The sequence below is a fragment of the Oncorhynchus masou genome, chromosome 18 (genome assembly GCF_036934945.1).
Source record: "Oncorhynchus masou masou isolate Uvic2021 chromosome 18, UVic_Omas_1.1, whole genome shotgun sequence".
Classification (NCBI taxonomy): domain Eukaryota; kingdom Metazoa; phylum Chordata; class Actinopteri; order Salmoniformes; family Salmonidae; genus Oncorhynchus; species Oncorhynchus masou.
In genome coordinates, this window is record NC_088229.1 from 34,630,047 (window position 1) to 34,650,275 (window position 20,229).

At 42.0% G+C, this 20,229-nt stretch overlaps 1 protein-coding gene across 8 annotated transcripts in view; it reads right to left on the bottom strand.

Moving 5' to 3' along the window:
• Nucleotides 1–101: 101 nt before the first annotated feature.
• Nucleotides 102–20,229, bottom strand: part of ccdc30 (coiled-coil domain containing 30) — a 41,780-nt gene continuing 21,652 nt past the window's right edge. For 7 of the 8 annotated variants that reach the window (XM_064923098.1, XM_064923095.1, XM_064923096.1 and 4 more), the window contains 9 exons: nucleotides 14,348–14,557; nucleotides 13,473–13,630; nucleotides 9,232–9,397; nucleotides 8,659–8,780; nucleotides 8,177–8,318; nucleotides 7,732–7,868; nucleotides 4,163–4,286; nucleotides 4,015–4,082; nucleotides 102–3,290 (listed from right to left, as the gene is read on the bottom strand). In XM_064923098.1, coding sequence (XP_064779170.1) covers nucleotides 3,071–3,290; nucleotides 4,015–4,082; nucleotides 4,163–4,286; nucleotides 7,732–7,868; nucleotides 8,177–8,318; nucleotides 8,659–8,780; nucleotides 9,232–9,397; nucleotides 13,473–13,630; nucleotides 14,348–14,557 — 1,347 coding nt within the window. In that variant the 3' untranslated portion in view covers nucleotides 102–3,070. The remainder of the gene's footprint in view (nucleotides 3,291–4,014; nucleotides 4,083–4,162; nucleotides 4,287–7,731; nucleotides 7,869–8,176; nucleotides 8,319–8,658; nucleotides 8,781–9,231; nucleotides 9,398–13,472; nucleotides 13,631–14,347; nucleotides 14,558–20,229) is intronic. The other variant, XM_064923099.1, reaches the window with a different exon arrangement.

Consider the following 20,229-nt stretch of genomic DNA (forward strand, 5'->3'; position numbering starts at 1 on the left):
GAAACAAAAATGTTCAGATGCCCAAATTTTTGCTTCTGTTTGGCACTAATGAATACACCCCAGGTGCACTTAAACTAAACAAAGGAATCAAACACACATGGGAAGATTGAATGACCTTTATTTATGAAAATACATGTTTATTATCTTTATAAAAAAAATCACATTTACATTAGTACCTAAAAGTTCATGTTAATTACTCTAATGAATATGACTGTTAATAGCAAGCATTATTTGTAGATTGATATTCCCTCTCAGTTTAGCAGCAGGACAGAGCATTACACTTTATCATTACAGGCACCTTGAAGACAAAATGGAGGATTACAAAGCACATCATACCATATTATTTAATGTACATTCCTTGCTGAATCAATCTCTAAAGGCTACAGTGAATGATTGTAAGTTGTCAGTGGCTAAATAAAAAGGTTAAAATTCCATGTTTATAAAACATTGCTAAATTAAATAATCGCTTTGTGGTTAAAACATCTAAGAGTTATACTACACAAACTTATAAATCTATAGTGAAAAATAAATGCATTACTGTAACAGATGATCAAATGATGTGTATACTGTGAATATGGTATTTTCCAAGACTACCAAGCAGGCCCTAACCTCGACAAGATAATAATGTCACTCCCACAAAAGTTACATAAAAAATAAGCAGCTTTTTTTTCTTTTTTAATGATAAAGTACCTAAAAACACTGACCTCTAAATGGGCATGCAAGTGGATCCCATTCAAAGCAAAACAAACTATTGTAAAACTTGCTATCTTTCTTAAAATGTTTAACCTTTATTTAACTAGGCAAGTCAGTTGAGGACAAATTCTTATTTTACAATGATGGCCTAACCCGGACGACGCTGGGCCAATTGAGCGCCGCCTTATGGGACTCCCGATCACGGCCGGTTATGATACAGCCCGGGATCGAACCAGGGTCTGTAGTGACGCCTCTAGCACAGATGCTGCGCCACTCGGGAGAATCTCTTACATAAGTGACAACAAACGGTATTGTTCGCCATTTTAAAACGCATTTTAGTTAAGAACATAATGAACAGAGGTATAGTATAGTCTACACCAGAGTACAGGTTTGTAGTGGTTTGAGTGATAATATTAGGATTGCTAATAATGGCTATTTGAAAGCCAACAATCTGCTTCTTAGCATTAGGCTACACACACATACTGTATCTGCCTCATTACAACACATCCAGTTGTATGTAACATTCTCATCCTCGTAACACCATTGGTCCACTCAGAAAACACGTTTGTAAACTTAACAGATACGCCTTGAACCACGTTAAGACAATCTCAGAAAACATCCTAAAACATATTACAATCCCAAAAGGCATGAGTTTTTCATAGAAAATAAAATGCCAACAATGGATTTAAGTTAAATCCTACAGCTACTGTTTCACTTCCACATTCCTCAGAATGTAAACCAACTCGAGCATGTTCTAAAAAAAAGTGATAATTTCAAATGGCTCTTTCACACCACTGTCATTTAATTGTTACTATTGTACATTGATGTCAGACACATGCAGTAAGGGCCAAAAGTATTGGGACAGTGACAATTGTTTTGTTGTTTTGCCTCTGTACTCCAGCACTTTGGATTTGAGGGTATTTTCATCCATATTGGGTGAAACGTTTAGAAATTACAGCACTTTTTGTACATAGTCCCATGATTCTAGGGAACCAAAAGTTTTAGGGAAAATGTACTTATGATATTTATGCCTGTAATTTTCTCACTCATCATTATTCACGATTCATTAAATTATTATCCGTAATCATGGTAGCATCCACATGAATGTAAAAGTATTTAGAAACATATTCTTATTTACAATAAAAGTTCATCCAAAATGAACCAATACATTATTTACCATGAATTTCTATTAGGCACAAACTTTTTTGAAACACAACCAAAACAAACTGCAAATGCATCCGACAAGTTTGTAGAGTCACAAGCTTAATGTAGTCATTGCGTGCTAGGAATATGGGACCAAATACTAAACTTTTGACTATTAATACACACAAGTGAATTTGTCCAAATACTTTTGGTTCCGTAAAATGGGGGGACTATGTACAACAAGTACTGTGGTTTCTAAACGATTCACTTGATATGGATGAAGATACCATAAAATTAAAGCTGAGAGTCTGCACTTGAACCAAAGTCATTGTACCATTTCAAATCCAAAGTGCCGGAGTACAGAGCCAAAACAATAAAATATGAGTGACTTTACAAATACTTTTGTACCTCACTGTATTAGTGTAGAAATTGTGACGCTAGTATCTAGAACAATTTTTTTTTTTTAAAGTTACCAGTCTTTTCCTTGAATACAAAGACACACATTTGATTCAATGTAAATGTAGTCATACCACCTCCAGACCTTCATAAGGCTCCATGTTCAGTTTGGCCTTATTTTCTGAATATAAAGACCATCGTAGCATTTGGAGGATTTAAAATTAAGTGCATCCACATTTAGTGCATCCAAAAAAGACCATATCTTAGTTAACTAGTTACTTCCACTTCCAATCGAATAGTTGCACTTAAGCTCAAAATCACACAAGTCACTGTTCAAAATACTATTTTCAATATTTGCCATTGACACACTCCCACAGACTTAACCAGCCAAACCCCCAAAAGCTCACTTTTCAAACATCCCACTGTGAACACAAGGGAGATAAGGCAGCAGCTGCAAGCCAAATGAGGGAGTCAGTGGTATAATTCCACAATTCAAACTGTGTTCCACAGGCAAAGCAGAAAAGACCATGAATTGTCGTTATAGTGGAGGCATCGCATTAAAAATTCTCACAACTGTCTATTTTGTACACAATGACATAATTGTCTTGTAAAATCAACACTCGGGTCAACACCTCAAAGGTAAGTAACAGTAGCCTCAGCTTCTTGGCTTCCTTAGAGACTTGGAAGAATGGTAACGCAGAGACCAAGACTAGAGTAACAGTGACAGATTCTCCTGTGGTCAATGGAGTAGTCATTTTGTATACCAGTGTCCTCACCACCCTTTAACCCCTTCCTCATACCTAGTCACTCCCCACACTAATCACTTTCTGGTCACTGGTCACTGGTCACTCTCCTCTGGGTCTTTGGTGTCTGGGGGAGCTACAGGAGAGGTGAGGTTCAGGTAGCCCAGTTCAAAGGACTGCAACTGGGAATGGGGCGTGGAGGACGACGTCTGGATGCCCTCCACGCGCTCGCCCACCTTCACCCGGCAGATGGCATTGAGGATGCCCAGAGGGTCACACGCACCTGATGTCAGACTGCAGACAGACAGGTGGTTACTGTAAGAACAATGGATGAATGGTGCCAGAAGTTATGAATGACCTTGCTACAAGTGCAGTTAAAATGTTGTTCAAGCCCAGAGCAGTCACAATGTTGAAGAGCAGCTTCAAATAAGAACATACAAGCAAGTCATGTAGTATGCCCGGAGTATATTTATGACCAAAAATATAAAAAACATGGGCCCAACACTTTACACAAGTGTTGGTCCCATGTTTCATGAGCTGAAATAAAATATCCCAGAAATGTTCCATGTGCACAAAAAGCTTATTTCTCTCAAATGTTGTGTGCTTAGTACGTTGTTGGTAGTACGTCCAAACGGCCTCACAACCGCAGACCATGTGCATGGCGTCGTGTGGGGGTGAGTGGTTTCCTGATGTCAACATTGTGAACAGAGTGCTCCATGGTAGAGGTGGGGTTATGGTATGGGTAGGCATAAGCTACGGACAACGAGCACAATTGCATTGTATCGATGGCAATTTGAATGCACAAAAATAACGTGACAAGATACTGTGAGGACCATTTTTTAAGGTGACCCGCAGATGCATATCTTTATTCCCAGTCATGTGAAATCCATATATTAGGGTCTAATGAATTTATTTCAATTGGCTGACTTCCTCATATGAACTGTAACTCCGTAAAATGAATGAAATTGTTGCATGTTGCACTTATATTTTTAAACAATAACTATATGCAATATATTGTATGCATCTATGCAATTTGTACCTTAATGTTGACTTATGAAGGATGCTGTCGTTCGCAAGACTTTCAGAAGGAAACATTTTCTTGATATCCTGGGGGGGAGCAGATGAAAAATTAGTTAGGAAAACATGATGCTCTTTTGTGCCAATGTCAGGGACTATGGGATTGGTACCTCTAGGTTGCAGAGCGATTGTGATTGGACGTTCCTCAGAGCCCGCTCTAGCGTTCCGACTTGATTGGCCAACTTTAAAGTTCTTTCCTGAAGTTGTCTGTTCTCCACCTCCAGAAAGTTGACCCTGAAAGAGAAATTTGGTAAAAGACCAAGTCCATAGTACGGCAAGAACAGCTCAAATAAGCAAAGAGAAATGACAGTCTATCATTCCTTTAAGACATAAAAGTCAGTCAATGCGGAAAATTAAGAACTCTGAAAGTTTCTTGAAGTGCAGTCGCAAAAATCATCAAGCGCTATGATGAAACTGGCTCTCATGAGGACCGCCACAGGAAAGGAAGACCCAGAGTTACCTCTGCGGCAGAGGATGAGTTCATTAGAGTTACCAGCCTCAGAAATTGCAGCCCAAATAAATGCTTCAGAGTTCAAGTAACAGATACATCAACATCAACTGTTCAGAGGAGACTGCATGAAATCAGGCCTTCATGTTTGAATTGCTGCAAAGAAACCACTACTAAAGAACACCAATAAGAAGAGACTATCTTGGGCCAAGAAACACAAGCAATGGACATTTGACCAGTGGAAATCTGTCTTTTGGCCTGATCTCCAAATTTGAGATTTTTGGTTCCAACTGACGTATCTTTGTGAGATGCAGAGTAGGGGAACGGATGATCTCTGCATGTGTAGTTCCCAACGTGAAGCAAGGAAGAGGAGGTGTGATGGTGCTTTGCTGGTGACACATTGATTTATTTAGAATTCAAGGCACACTTAACCAGCATGTCTACCACAGCATTCTGCAGCGATATGCCTTTTTCAACAGGACAATGACCCAAAACACACCTCTAGTCTATGTAAGGGCTATTTGACCAAGAAGGAGAGTGATGGAGTGCTGTATCAGAGGACCTGGATTCCACAATCACCTGACCTCAACCCAATTGAGATGATTTGGGATGAGTTGGACAGCAGAGTGAAGGAAAAGCATCCAACAAGTGCTCAGCATATGTGGGAACTCCTTCAAGACTGTTGCAAAAGCATTCCAGGTAAAGCTGGTTGAGAGAATGCCAAGAGTGTGCAACGCTGTCATCAAGGTAGAGGGTGGCTTCTTTGAAGAATCTCAAATATAAAATACATTTTTATTTGTTTAACTTTTTTTGGCTACTACATGATTCCATGTGTTATTTCATAGTCTATGTCTTCACTATTATTCTACAATGTAGAAAATAGTAAAAAGAAAAACCCTTAAATAAGTAGGTGTGTCCAAACTTTTGTCTGGTAATGTACCTTAAGGGACAGTTCGGCAAAATTACATACTGTAAAACTTGTATTAATAGCCCAGGAGTTTATTTGCTTAAATCACTGAACACAACTGCCGTTTATTAGAGATAGGCTTCTATTTGAGCCAGTCTTCCATTTCCTAAATGCACACAGCTTTTGCTCATTTGCATAGTTATTTGTTTAATTCCAGCATTCACGTCCAGCATTTTAATACATTTCTTAATTTCCTGCACTAATGTGTTATCATATACACACTGTAACCACGTTTCCATCCAGAGTTTATGCGAGTCATACCATATTTAAAAACAATCACAAAAGTTTCAGTACAATTTTTTAAATGCTGACAGAACTTGTTTATTCAACATCTTTATGTCTGTAAAATGAAGTGTGAAAAATGGTGGTGGAAAATATTGAAATAATAATCATATAGAAGTAAGCTTTGAGGCACGCGATGATATGGTGTGTGGTTCTCCCATTACGACTCAGGGAAAACATGAGGTTGATTAGGCTACAGAAGAAATAAGTCATGATGAATTTCACAGGGTGGTGAAAGTGAATGGTGGTCTTGATGCTCCTTTCCAATAAATATCTAGGGTCTTATTTTACTGACATGTTCGATGCTTGACTGCCATTTGACCCCCAAAAAATGCTGACCACAACACTTGCGTTGCAAAATAAATGTAGTCATACATGTTATTCAATCATTGCACCCACGTGCGCCAACAAGCGTTGGAGTAGCCAGGCGCTAAAATAGAATTTGGTTCGATTTGTGACGCTTGATGCGCAGCAAGTACTGCCGCTCCCATCTCCTCATTGGTTTTTAGGAGCATATACCCACGTGGATGTTTGAAAGATGAACTGAGGTCCACCCTCCAGTCCAGTTGGTAGTGGTAATGCACCTTAAAAGTTGGTTGCCAACCGTCATATAAAGTCCAAAGAAGAAGAAGCCTGAAAGAGGATAGATTTCTAGAAACAAACTTTTACCCTTTTATCTGTGGATTATTTGTTGGAGTAGAGGACCTTGTGCATATCAGGTAAAATAACAACCCAATGTTTATATCCCAGGACAAATTTGCTAGCAACTGCAAGCTAGCTAGCTAAGATGCCATAAATGTTTAATGCTTTTTTACCTGTCCCCAAATGAATACAGATGGTTCAGAGTTCGTCTTGATATTTCAACCTGCGTGTCCTGATCGCGTCTGCTGTGGGTGGACAAAATCAACATACACGCGATGGCGGCGCACGAGCGTTCTGGCCAGCATGTTAGGCTTTCCATAATAATCTCATCATGTTGACTAGACTACCTGCACAGCCCACCCACACTGTATCTGCGAGCTGTTGGCTAGAGCACACGTACCAAGACCATAGTAGGCACATTTGCTATTCAACGCAACAGTTGTGACAAAAGCTGTTGAAAATGCAATGAAAAGACATTGAACTTTAGATTTTATTTGGTACATGAAAACATAAGCGAAAAAATACATTTTGTCTGCACTACATCATCACGCAGTGATTATTTATCCACAACCAGTCCGTTTGGTGGAAACACCACTGGTGGAAAAATGCAAATATTTTCTTTATGCTTAAAAAGAAATATTCCCATAAATCGGTTGCCAATTTAATGGAAACCTAGTTAATGTCATTTTTCTTTTGTCTTAGTATACCGCCATAAAAATAATAATATATTACTTTTCCTTGACAGACTGTGCATTTCCTGCAGTTGTACTTTCACCACTAGAGGGCGATCTGCCAATTACTGACTGTTTTCTTCGAGCCAGTTAGCTTGCAGTTCTCAGCTGTTGGCAGCCAATGGCTAGTTGTTTCTTACTGGCGATAAAAATGGATGATTGACATTTTTTTGAGTCAATACTGAATTATTTAATGTAACAAATCAAACCTCAAACAATTCATTAAGATCCTGTGTTTATTTGAAACAGGGATTTATTTGCTGAAATGACCGGCTTTTAGAAAAGTGACAGGTGGCTATTCGCGTTTAATTGAAGTTTTACGGTATTTAGATATTTGTTCCCTTACCTTGAAAGCAGTCTATGGAGAAGCAGTGACTGAAATTCACACCTTGGTTTTGTGGAACTTTCCCTAATTCCGCTGAACTATACCCAGGTGACTATGTTACAGCCGGAGTTGCGTGTGGTGAACACATTCACATCAACACTTGACCAAAAGACACACTCCTTAATTTGGCAGCCCCACCTTGCTTTAACTACTTATTACAAAAATAAGGAATGGGGCTAGAGAAATGTAACCACACGCAAATTCATAGATAGAGTATTCAGTACCTGTGCTGAACATTGGAGGCCTTTCTCAGGCCGTTGCTCCCCATCTCCTCTGCCTCGCTCATCCTCCTCAGAAGTTCTCTCTTCTCTACCAGCAATTTTTCATTCTCCTCCATAACTGTCCTGATCCAGTCTTTCTCCTGCATACCATAAGAGAGGAAGAGAGGTAGAGTCCTTCAAGGCTATCATCACTATTATTACTACTACAGCAACTGCTCATGCCACATCTCAATGCCCTCTCAGACAACAGACACTGTGACACTACAGATGCCACTCTTTTCAAAAAGGGCAGACAAACCCATCTAGGGATGTTGAAATTTAGCATAGAGCATTGGATGATTGTTACTTCAATGTGTCAATGTGTTTGTACCTGTCCCTGTTCATGAAATGAACCATGAAACGAATGAAATGACTGAAAACGGACAGACTGATTGACAGACAGACTGACCTTGTGGGAGAGGCTGGAGGCCAGGGCAAGGTCGTTCTCCAGTTTCTGGATGGTGCGGTCTCTCTGGGCCGTGGCCATCAGGAAGATCTGCTTGGCCTTCCTCAGCTTGGTCTTGTGCTGCGACTGTTTCTCATTGTACTTCCTGTAATGTGGAACGGGGAGGTGGGAGAGATGTTGGAGCGTTCATGATGTGTCTTTGAGGTGTAGTTTAATATCAGTCTATAGTGTTTATGGTATTCATGAAGGAAGTCATCTTAATGTTTGTGTACAGTAGGTCACTGGAGAGGGTGGTGTGTGTGAGCAAATGTGCCCATATATATATATACCCTTTTCACACTATTGTGCACAAACTACCCGAACTGTGCTGACTGATATTCCCTTTCCAGCAGAGTTCCAGCAACTGGTGGGATACATAGCCAGGCCAGTTTGGTACAGTACTGTGAAAATCCTTTTATAGGCTACTTGATGAACAGGCTTCTGACCTGATGTAAGTGTCCAGCTGTGTGATGACCTGCTGGAGCTCCTCCTGGAGCCGTTCACTCTCCTGCTGACTGGCCACCAACTCCTCTCCCAGCTGAAGACACGACTTCTGGCTCTCTCTCTGCTGCAGACCAGAGCATGCATACGCAAAACACAACGTTCAATCTGTACTCCTATTACTAGGGTTGACCCCATGGAGTCGAATTGACGAATATCAAATTATACAAATTACCTGATTTGAATAGTCACGAAATGACATTTTTAACCTGAAGCTCGGCCTTTAAAAATACATACACTACTCAAAACATTAGCTTATAAAAGTTGAATGAGGGCAGGGAAAAGTAACAGAACTACGGGATTGGAAACTCGCTTCAGAGATAGATCCTGTAGGTATAATATTTGAGATAATTTAAAAAACATTAGCTGGTCCATGTTGCCATGGAACAAATAAAAAAAGTCCCAAAAGTGCGAACCCCACGCCCCTGGCATTCTTGACAGACTAAAACAAACGCTCCAAGTTTTTGAAAAATTTCGAATTGTATTTTAACCCACGTCTGGGCCCAGTATCTACTGACCTCCTCTCTGGCCTTGCCATGCTCGGCTTCCAGGACAGCTAGGCGTGTCTCCAGCTGCTGTGTGAGGTGTCTGAGCTCTGAGTTGTTGCGTCCCAGTGATACCTCCTTCCCCCTCAGAGAACGCACCTGCTGCTGCAGCTCCTCCTCCCTCTGCTCCAACAGCTTCCTGTTCAAAGGGGCAGGGATGTGGGGGCATGAGATACAGCCATAGTGAGATCAGGCACTCTATGTTAGGTGATGGTACTTTTAAAAGTGGCATCCTTTTTAATATAAATGTGCACTTTTCTTTGCACTGATATTCTCGCACTGGCTCGATACACACACACACTACAACAAACATAGACACACGCTACATACACTCACACAAACATATTGATGTCACTCACTCACACACTCCTCACATATGCTGCGGCTACGGTTTATCATCTATCCTGATTGCCTAGTCACCATTACCCCTACCTACATGTACATATTACCTCAATTACCTCGTACCCCTGCACATTGAGTCGGTACCGGTACTCCTTGTACATAGCCTTGTTAATTATATTTTATTGTGTTACTATTTCCTTGCTAAACTTGTCTTACTTATAACCATTTCACAGTAAAGTCTACACCTGTTGTATTTGGAGCATGTGACGAATAAAATCTGATTGAGCTACGAGTCTCTTTTTCAATGTGATCCCTGGAGGCCTTTTCTTCTGTCCTACAGCTCACTCAATGATCTTTAAAGGCTGCGGGGGTAAAAGCAATATAGTAGTGAGTGAGAGAGAGAGAAAAGATCCAAAGTAGTGTATTTTATAAAGTGCCCTGGTGTGCCTCAGCAGACTATTATTCTCTGACTGTAGAGTACCACAGTATGAGTTATAATTCCCATAAAACATAGCAGTCAGTTTTTCCACCATTCATTTTCTCCATAGAGGATTTTAAAAACACTTAAAATAAGAGCTGCTTCTCATCTAGGCTTACCCTGGCGTGATGTTTTGATAGCCGTGTAAAAGCCAATTTATGCTTGATCGGAAAATGTGGTCTAAAGCGCCGTATGGACGGTGGTGACGTAATTGGGAGCCTCCGGAGGCACGCAGGGGCCAAATTGAGCTCCGCACCGACTCTCAAATTTTGTAACAATGCGGAGGGCTCCGTATAGCTCTGCAGGTCCTGTATAAACAAACCCACTTCCTTGACAACAGCAAGAAGTACAGTATAAATGCCCTGATTTCTGCACGGCCAATGCAGACGGACGATTGACCATGCAGCGCCATGTCTTGTGCAAGTTTTACATTTGTATTTTATTTCACCTTTATTTAACCAGGTAGGCAAGTTGAGAACAAGTTATCTTTTACAATTGCGACCTGGCCAAGTAAAAGCAAAGCAGTTCGACACATACAACAGAGTTACACATGGAGTAAAACAAACATACAGTCAATAATACAGTGCTTTGCGAAAGTATTCGGCCCCCTTGAACTTTGCGACCTTTTGCCACATTTCAGGCTTCAAACATAAAGATATAAAACTGTATTTTTTTGTGAAGAATCAACAACAAGTGGGACACAATCATGAAGTGGAACGACATTTATTGGATATTTCAAACCTTTTTAACAAATCAAAAACTGAACAATTTGACTTGTTTGTTGTTTATCCATGTGTAACTCTGTTGTTGTCTGTCTCACACTGCTTTGCTTTATCTTGGCCAGGTTGCAGTTGCAAATGAGAACTTGTTCTCAACTAGCCTACCTGGTTAAATAAAGGTGAAACAAAGGGAGGTAAAGGCAAAAAGAGGCCAATGTGGCGAAGTAAATACAATATAGCAAGTAAAACACTGGAATGGTAGATTTGCAGTGGAAGAATGTGCAAAGTAGAAATAGAAATAATGGGGTGCAAAGGAGCAAAATAAATAAATAAATACAGTAGGGGAAGGGGTAGTTTGGGCTAAATTATAGATGGGCTATGTACAGGTGTAGTAATCTGTGAGCTGCTCTGACAGCTGGTTCTTAAAGCTAGTGAGGGAGATAAATGTTTCCAGTTAAAGATTTTTGTAGTTTGCTCCAGTCATTGGCCGCAGAGAACTGGAAGGAGAGGCGGCTAAAGGAGGAATTGGTTTTGGGGGTGACCAGAGAGATATACCTGCCGGAGCTCGAGCTGAGGTAAGGGGGGACTTTAACTAGCAGGGTCTTGTAGATGACCTGGAGCCAGTGGGTTTGGCGACGAGTATGAAGCGAGAGCCAGCCAACGAGAGCATATAGGTTGCAGTGGTGGGTAGTATATGGGGCTTTGGTGACGAAACGGATGGCACTGTGATAGACTGCCTCCAATTTATTGAGTAGTGTATTGGAGGCTATTTTGTAAATGACATCGCCAAAGTCGAGGATCGGTAGGATGGTCAGTTTTACGAGGCTATGTTTGGCAGCATGAGTGAAGGATGCTTTGTTGCGAAATAGGAAGCCAATTCTAGATTTCATTTTGGATTAGAGATGTTTGATGTGAGTCTGGAAGGAGAGTTTACAGTCTAACCAGACACCTAGGTATTTGTAGTTGTCCACATATTTTAAGTCGAACCGTCCAGAGTAGTGATGCTGGATGGGCGGGCAGGTGCAGGCAGCGATCGGTTGAAAAGCATGCATTTAGTTTTACTTGTATTTAAGAGCAGTTGGAGGCCACGGAAGGAGAGTTGTATGGCATTGAAGCACGTCTGGAGGGTTGTCTACAGTGTCCAAAGAAGGGCCAGAAGTATACAAAATGGTGTCGTCTGTGTAGAGGTGGATCAGAGACTCACCAGCAGCAAGAGCGACATCATTGATGTATACAGAGAAGAGAGTCGGCCCGAGAATTGAACCCTGTGGCACCCCCATAGAGACTGCCAGAGGCCCGGACAACAGGCCTTCCGATTTGACACTGAACTCTTATCAGAAGTAGTTGGTGAACCAAGCAAGGCAATCATTTGAGAAACCAAGGCTATCGAGTCTGCCGATGAGGATGTAGTGATAGACAGAGTCAAAAGCCCTGGCCACGTCAATGAATATGACTGCACAGTATTGTTTCGTATCGATGGCGGTTAAGATATCGTTTAGGACCTTGAGTGTGGCTGATGTGCACCCATGACCAGCTCTGAAACCAGATTGCACAGCGGAGAAGGTGCGGTGGGATTCGAAATGGTCGGTAATCTGTTTGTTGACTTGGCTTTCGAAGACCTTAGAAAGACAGGGTAGGATAGATATGGGTCTGTAGCAGTTTGGGTCTAGAGTGACCCCCCCTTTGAAAAGGGGGATGACCGCAGCTGCTTTCCAATCTTTGGGAATCTCAGACGACATGAAAGAGAGGCTGAACAGGCTAGTAATAGGGGTTGCAACAATGTCGGCAGATAGTTTTAGAAAGAAAGGGTCCAGATTGTCTAGCCCGGCTGATTTGTAGGGGTCCAGATTTTGCAGCTATTTCAGAACATCAGTTGACTGGATTTGGTAGAAGGAGAAATGGGGAAGGCTTGGGCGAGTTGCTGTGGGGGGGGTGCAGTGCTGTTGACCGGGGTAGGGGTAGCCAGGTGAAAAGCATGGCCAGCCATAGAAAAATGCTTATTGAAATTCTCAATTATAGTGGATTTATCGGTGGTGACAGAGTTTCCTATCCTCAGTGCAGTGGGCAGCTGGGAGGAGGTGTACTTATTCTCCATGAACTTTTGAGTTTGTGTTGATACAAATTGACAAAACACCTGTTAGCAAAGGTGTCAGCTAGAGATGACATGCAGGAGCCTGCAGGGATTTGTAGTTTTGCATGATGATGTCTACATTGATGCTAATTAGCATTTTCAAATCAGAGTAAATAGAGCCAAATATATTTATAAAAGAGTCGCCTTGTCCGAGAGAGATTTACATGCTTATCAAAATGTCACGCCAGGGTAAGCCTACACAAACACAGCCCTTATTTTAAGTGTTTCTAAGTGTTTTTCCCCTATGGGGAAAATGTATGGTGTTTGACAGCTAGGTTTTCTGGGCATTATGACACCTCCAATGTGTGGCTCTGCACCAACCCTCACCATCACACACACACACACACACACTACGAGTTGGAAAAGGAACCAGACTAAATTGAATTGAAATGAGTTAACCACTTGGGGGCAAATCCTTTGACATCAATTCATGACTAAGTGAAAATTTGACTTATGTGGAAGTTACCAATAGCCCCTTGACCAGTGCGGGTCAACGGGATATTCAGCTATCCAATGCCTCTGCTTTCTTTACACTAGTAATCACCTCTGGAGCTGGTCCTCCAGCTGTCTGGCTCGGAGAGAGGAGAGGGTGTCGGACATGTCCCTACTGTCCCTCTCTAGCCGGCTGGTCTCCCCGGCCCGGGCTTCCTCCAGACGAAGCTGGTGGTGGGCACTCTTCAGCTTCTGCTGCAGCTCCAACACCTACAGAACACAGCCAGGTCACAGCAAGGGGTTCACTTACATGAAAGAATATAAATACTTTTTGGAGGTTCCAAAAAGCTTTATAGTTTCAAAAGTATAAATATTGGGTGAAATACCTGATAACTTACACAATAGAGAAAAGTACCTCTTGAAGGTCCTACTGGCAGCCAGTAAAAAGGCTATCATTAAGAAATGGCTACAAAAAGACCCTCCCACAGTAACAGAATGGATAGACATTGTAAAAGAAATACACCACATGGAGCGTATGACCTTTGCTTTAAGAACACAAGAAGAGAGAGGTCAGGAATACTGGGAAAAAGGGGTTTCATACTTGAAAAAGGTCTAATTCAAAGATGTCAATGTAACTAATATGATGAAGGTATGACGTGCACTGTAACTCCCAGATCTTTTTTGTTGTTCTTTTATTTTACTTTACTTGTGTTCCTACAATAAAAACAAAGTATAAAAAAAGAACAACAAAAAAAAGTATAAATATTAGCAAAAAAATTTATGGCAAACTAAGTTGAGCCAAGCTGCATATTATAAAGTTAGATTGGTGTGTCTGGCTTAAACTGTTGAAGAACAGGATGTGTTGATGTGTTTGCACTGAAAGGACAAATGTTTCTGTAAAATATGATGAATCAAAAACCCTAAATGGCATGTTCCACTATCGCTAAGCAATCATGATGGCTCAGTATTGAGTGAGAACTGAGGAACCTTCTTGTCTGCGGAGATGACGCGGACTCTCTCTGCTTGAAGCTCCTCCTGCAGGCTTGTGTTGGTGTTGTGGCTCTGCCCGCTGCGGGCCAGCTCCAGTTCCAGCTCTCGGAGCCTGTGCTGTAGCCGCTCCATCTCCGCAGCCTGCCCCGAGCCACTCTTCTCTGCCTGGGAAAGCTTTGCCTGGGCCTGCTTTAGCTCCGCACACACCTGGGAAAGGAAGTCCACATTTCGAATCCCCAAAGCACAAAATGACTGTGTGCTGAAACTACAAATGTAAGTGTGGTGAAGATAATTACCTCTCACACACAATGACAGTGGATGAGCAGATGGATCTGGGCATGGGTGGTGATGTAAATGTTTGTATGCGTCTGTATGTTGTCGTTTGTATGTGTATGTTTTCTATTGTTAAAAAAATAAACATTAATGTTCAAAGGTTTGGGGTCACTTGGAAATGTCATTGTTTTTGAAAGAAAAATGTTTTTTTTTTTTTATCCACTAAAATAACATCAAATTGATCAGAAATACAGTGTAGACATTGTTAATGATGCAAATGACTATTGTAGCTGGAAACAGCAGATTTTTTATGGAATATCTACATAGGTGTACAGAGGCCCATTATCAGCAACCATCACTCAATGGCACGTTGTGTTAGCTAATCCAAGTTTTTAATTTTAAAAGGCTAATTGATCATTCGAAAACCCTTTTACAATTATGTTAGCACAGCTGAAAACTGTTGTGCTGATTAAAGAAGCAATACAACTTGCCTTCTTTAGACTAGTTGAGTATCTGAGAGTTGAGAGTTCTGTCCTACTATCCAGGTCTGTACTCAAACAGTACTTCTGCTTTTAACTTCTCCTTTTAAAAATCCACCTCTAAAAACAAGTATCTCACCGTTGCCACCTGCTATAGACCACCCTCTGCCCCCAGCTGTGCTCTGGACACCATATGTGAACTGATTGCCCCCCCCATTTATCTTCAGAACTCGTCCTGCAAGGTGACCTAAACTGGGACATGCTTAACACCCCAGCCATCCTACAATCTAAGATTGATGTCCTCAATCCCCACAAATATTATCAATGAACCTACCCGGTACCACCCCAAAGCCGTAAAAACGGACACCCTCATAGATATCATCCTAACCAACTTGCCCTCTAAATACACCTCTGCTGTTTTCAACCAAGATCTCAGTGATCACTCCCTCATTGCCTGCAGCCGTAATGTGTCAGCGGTCAAACGAACTCCACTCAAGACTGTCAAACGCTCCCTAAAACACTTCAGCAAGCAGGCCTTTCTAATCGACCTGGCCCGGGTATCCTGGAAGGATATTGACCTCATCCCGTCAGTAGAGGATGCCTGGTTATTTAAAAAATGCCTTCCTCACCATCTTAAATAAGCATGCCCCATTCAAGAAATTTAGAACCAGGAACAGATATAGCCCTTGGTTCTCTCCAGACCTGACTGCCCTTAACCAACACAAAAACATCCTATGGCGTTCCGCATTAGCATCGAACAGCCCCCGTGACATGCAACTTTTCAGGGAAGTTAGAAACCAATATACACAGGCAGTTAGAAAAGCCACGGCTAGATTTTCAAGCAGAAATTTGCTTCCTGCAACACAAACTCAAAAAAGTTCTGGGACACTAAAGTCCATGGAGAATTAATACACCTCCTCCCAGCTGCCCACTGCACTGAGGATAGGAAACTCTGTCACCACCGATAAATCCACTATAATTGAGAATTTCAATAAGCATTTTTCAATGGCTGGCCATGCTTTCTACCTGGCTACCCCTACCCAAGTCAACAGCACTGCACCCCCCACAGCAACTCACCCAAGCCTTCCCCATTTCTCCTTCTCCCAAATCCAGTCAGCTGATGTTCTGAAAGAGCTGCAAAATATGGACCCCTACAAATCAGCCGGGCTTGACAATCTGGACCCTTTCTTTCTAAAACTATCTGCCGAAATTGTTGCAACCCCTATTACTAGCCTGTTCAGCCTCGCTTTCGTGTCATCTGAGATTCCGAAAGATTGGAAAGCTGCCGCGGTCATCCCCCTCTTCAAAGGGGGTGACACTCTAGACCCAAACTGCTACAGACCTATATCTATCCTACCCTGTCTTTCTAAGGTCTTCGAAAGCCAAGTTAACAAACAAAGCCACGCTCAAGGTCCTAAATGACATCACAACCGCCATCGATAAGAGACATTACTGTGCAGCCGTATTCATCGACCTGGCCAAGGCTTTCAACTCTGTCAATCACCACATCCTCACTTGCAGACTCGATAGCCTTGGTTTCTTAAATGATTGCCTCGCCTGGTTCAACAACTAATTTTCTGATAGAGTTCAGTGTCAAATCGGAAGGCCTGTTGTCTGGGCCTCTGGCAGTCTCTATGGGGGTGCCATAGCGTTCAATTCTCGGGCCGACTCTCTTCTCTGTATACATCAATGATGTCGCTCTTGCTGCTGGTGAGTCTCTGATCCACCTCTACACAGACGACACCATTCTGTATACTTCTGGCCCTTCTTTGGACACTGTGTAAACAACCCTCCAGACAAGTTTCAATGCCAAATAACTTTCCTTCCCGTGGCCTCCAACTGCTCTTAAATACAACTAAAACTAAATGCATGCTTTTCAACCGATCGCTGCCTGCACCTGCCCAACCGTCCAGCATCACTACTTTGGACGGTTCGGACAACTACAAATACCTAGGTGTCTGGTTAGACTGTAAACTCTCCTTCCAGAGTCACATCAAACATCCCAATCCAAAGTTAAATCTAGAATTGGCTTCCTATTTCGCAACAAAGCATCCTTCACTCATGCTGCCAAACATAGCCTCGTAAAACTGACCATCCTACCGATCCTCGACTTTGGCGATGTCATTTACAAAATAGCCCACAATAACCTACTCAATAAATTGGATGCAGTCTATAACAGTGCCATCCGTTTTGTCACCAAAGCCCCATATATACGACCCACCACTGCGACCTGTATGCTCTCGTTGGCTGGCTCTCGCTTCATACTCGTCGCCAAACCCACTGGCTCCAGGTCATCTACAAGACCCTGCTAGGTAAAGTCCCTCCTTATCTCCGCTCACTGGTCACCATAGCAGCACCCACCTGTAGCATGCGCTCCAGCGGGTATATCTTTGGTCACCCCCAAAACCAACTCCTCCTTCAGCTGCCTCTCTTTCCAGTTCTCAACTGCCAATGACTGGAACGAACTACTAAAATCTCTGAAACTGGAAACATTTATCTCCCTCGCTAGCTTTAAGCACCAGCTGTCAGAGCAGCTCACAGATTACTGCACATAACCCATCTATAATTTAGCCCAAACAACTACCTCTTCCCCTACTGTATTTATTTAGCTCCTTTGCACCACATTATTTCTACTTTGCACATTCTTCCACTGCAAATCTACCATTCCAGTGTTTTACTTGCTATATTCTATTTACTTCGCCACATTGGCCTTTTTTTGCCTTTACCTCTCTTATCTCACCTCCTTTGCTCACATTGTATATATAGACTTATTTATCTACTGTATATTTGTTTTACTCCATGTGTAACTCTGTGTTGTTCTATGTGTCAAACTGCTTTGCTTTACCTTGGCCAGGTCGCAATTGTAAATGAGAACTTGTTCTCAACTTGCCTACCTGGTTAAATAAAGGTGAAATAAATAAAAAATCTGGAGCATCAGCATTTTGTGGGTTCGATTACAGGCTCAAAATGGCCAGAAACAAAGACCTTTCTTCTGAAACTCATCAGTCTATTCTTGTTTTGCGAAATGAAGGCTATTCCATGTGAGAAATTACCAAGTCACTGAAGGTCTCGTACAACGCTGTGTACTACTCCCTTCACAGAACAGCGCAAACTGTCTCTAACCAGAATAGAAAGAGGAGTGGGAGGCCCCGGTGCATAACTGCGCAAGAGGACAAGTACATTAGAGTGTCTAGTTTGAGAAACAGATGCCTCACAAGTCATCAACTGGCAGCTTCATTAAATAGTACCTGCAAAACACCAGTCTCAATGTCAACAGTGAAGAGGCGACTACGGGATGCTGGCCTTCTAGGCAGAGTTCCTCTGTCCAGTGTCTGTTCTTTTGCTCATCTTAATCTTTTATTTTAATTGGCCAGCCTGAGATATGTCATTTTCTTTGCAACTCTGCCTAGAAGGCCAGCATCCCGGAGTAACCTCTTCACTGTTGACGTTGAGACTGGTGTTTTGCGGGTACAATTTAAATGAAGCTGCCAGTTTGATGTTATTTTAAAAATGGACAACAACAAAAAACAAAAAAGTGTTATTTCAAAAACAAGGGCATTTCTAAGTGACCCCAAAATTGTGAATGGTAGTGTACAGTCGTGGCCAAAGGTTTTGAGAATAACACAAATGTTAATTTTCACAAAGTCTGCTGCCTCAGTTTGTATGATGGGAATTTGCATATACTTCAGAATGTTATGAAGAGTGATCATATGAATTGCAATTAATTGCAAAGTCCCTCTTTGCCATGCAAATTAACCGAATCGCCTCCTCAAAATTCCACTGCATTTCAGCCCTGCCACAAAAGGACCAGCTGACATCATGTCAATGATTCTCTCGTTAACACAGTAGTTTGACAAGTACAAGGCTGGAGATCACTCTGTCATGCTGTTTGAGTTCGAATAACAGACTGGAAGCTTCAAAAGGAGGGTGGTGCTTGGAATCATTGTTCTTCCTCTGTCAACCATGGTTACCTGCAAGGAAACACATGTCATCATTGCTTTGCAGAAAAAGGGCTTCACAGGCAAGGGTATTGCTGCCAGTAAGATTGCATCTAAATCAACCATTTATCGGATCATCAAGAACTTCAAGGAGAGTGGTTCAATTGTTGTGAAGAAGGCTTCAGGGCGCCCAAGAAAGTCCAGCAAGCGCCAGGACCATCTCCTAAAGTTGATTCAGCTGCGGGATCGGGGCACCACCAGTACAGAGCTTGCTCAGGAATGGCAGCAGGCCAAGACTTTTGGAGGATGGCCTGGTGTCAAGAAGGGCAGCAAAGAAGCCACTTCTCTCCAGGAAAAACATCAGGGACAGAGTGATAGTCTGCAAAAGGTACAGGGATTGGACTGCTGAGGACTGGGGTAAAGTCATTTTCTCAGACGAATCCCCTTTCCGATTGTTTGGGTCATCCGGAAAAAAAGGTTGTCCAGAGAAGACAAGGTGAGCGCTACCATCAGTACTGTGTCATGCCAACAGTAAAGCATCCTGAGAACATTCATGTGTGGTGTTGCTTCTCAGCCAAGGGAGTGGGCTCACTCACAATTTTGCCTAAGAACACAGCCATGAGTAAAGAATGGTACCAACGCATCCTCCGAGAGCAACTTCTCCCAACCATCCAGGAACAGTTTGGTGATGAACAATGCCTTTTCCAGCATGATGAAGCACCTTGCCATAAGGCAAAAGTCATAAGTGGCTTGGGGAACAAAACATAAATATTTTGGGTCCATGGCCAGGAAACTCCCCAGACCTTAATCCCATTGAGAATTTGTGGTCAATCCTCAAGAGGCAGGTGGACTAACAGAAACCCACACATTCTGACAAACTCCAAGCATTGATTATACAAGAATGGGCTGCCATCAGTCAGGATGTGGCCCAGAAGTTAATTGACAGCATGCCAGGGCAGATTGCAGAGGTCTTGAAAAAGAACACTGCAAATTTTGAAGCTTTGCATCATCTTCATGTAATTGTCAATAAAAGCCTTTGACACTTATGAAATGCTTGTAATTATACTTCAGTATTCCTGACAAAAATATCGAAAAACACTGAAGCAGCAAACTTTGTGGAAATTAATGTGCCATTCTCAAACCCTTGGGCCACGACTGTATATGATTATATATATATATATATATATAT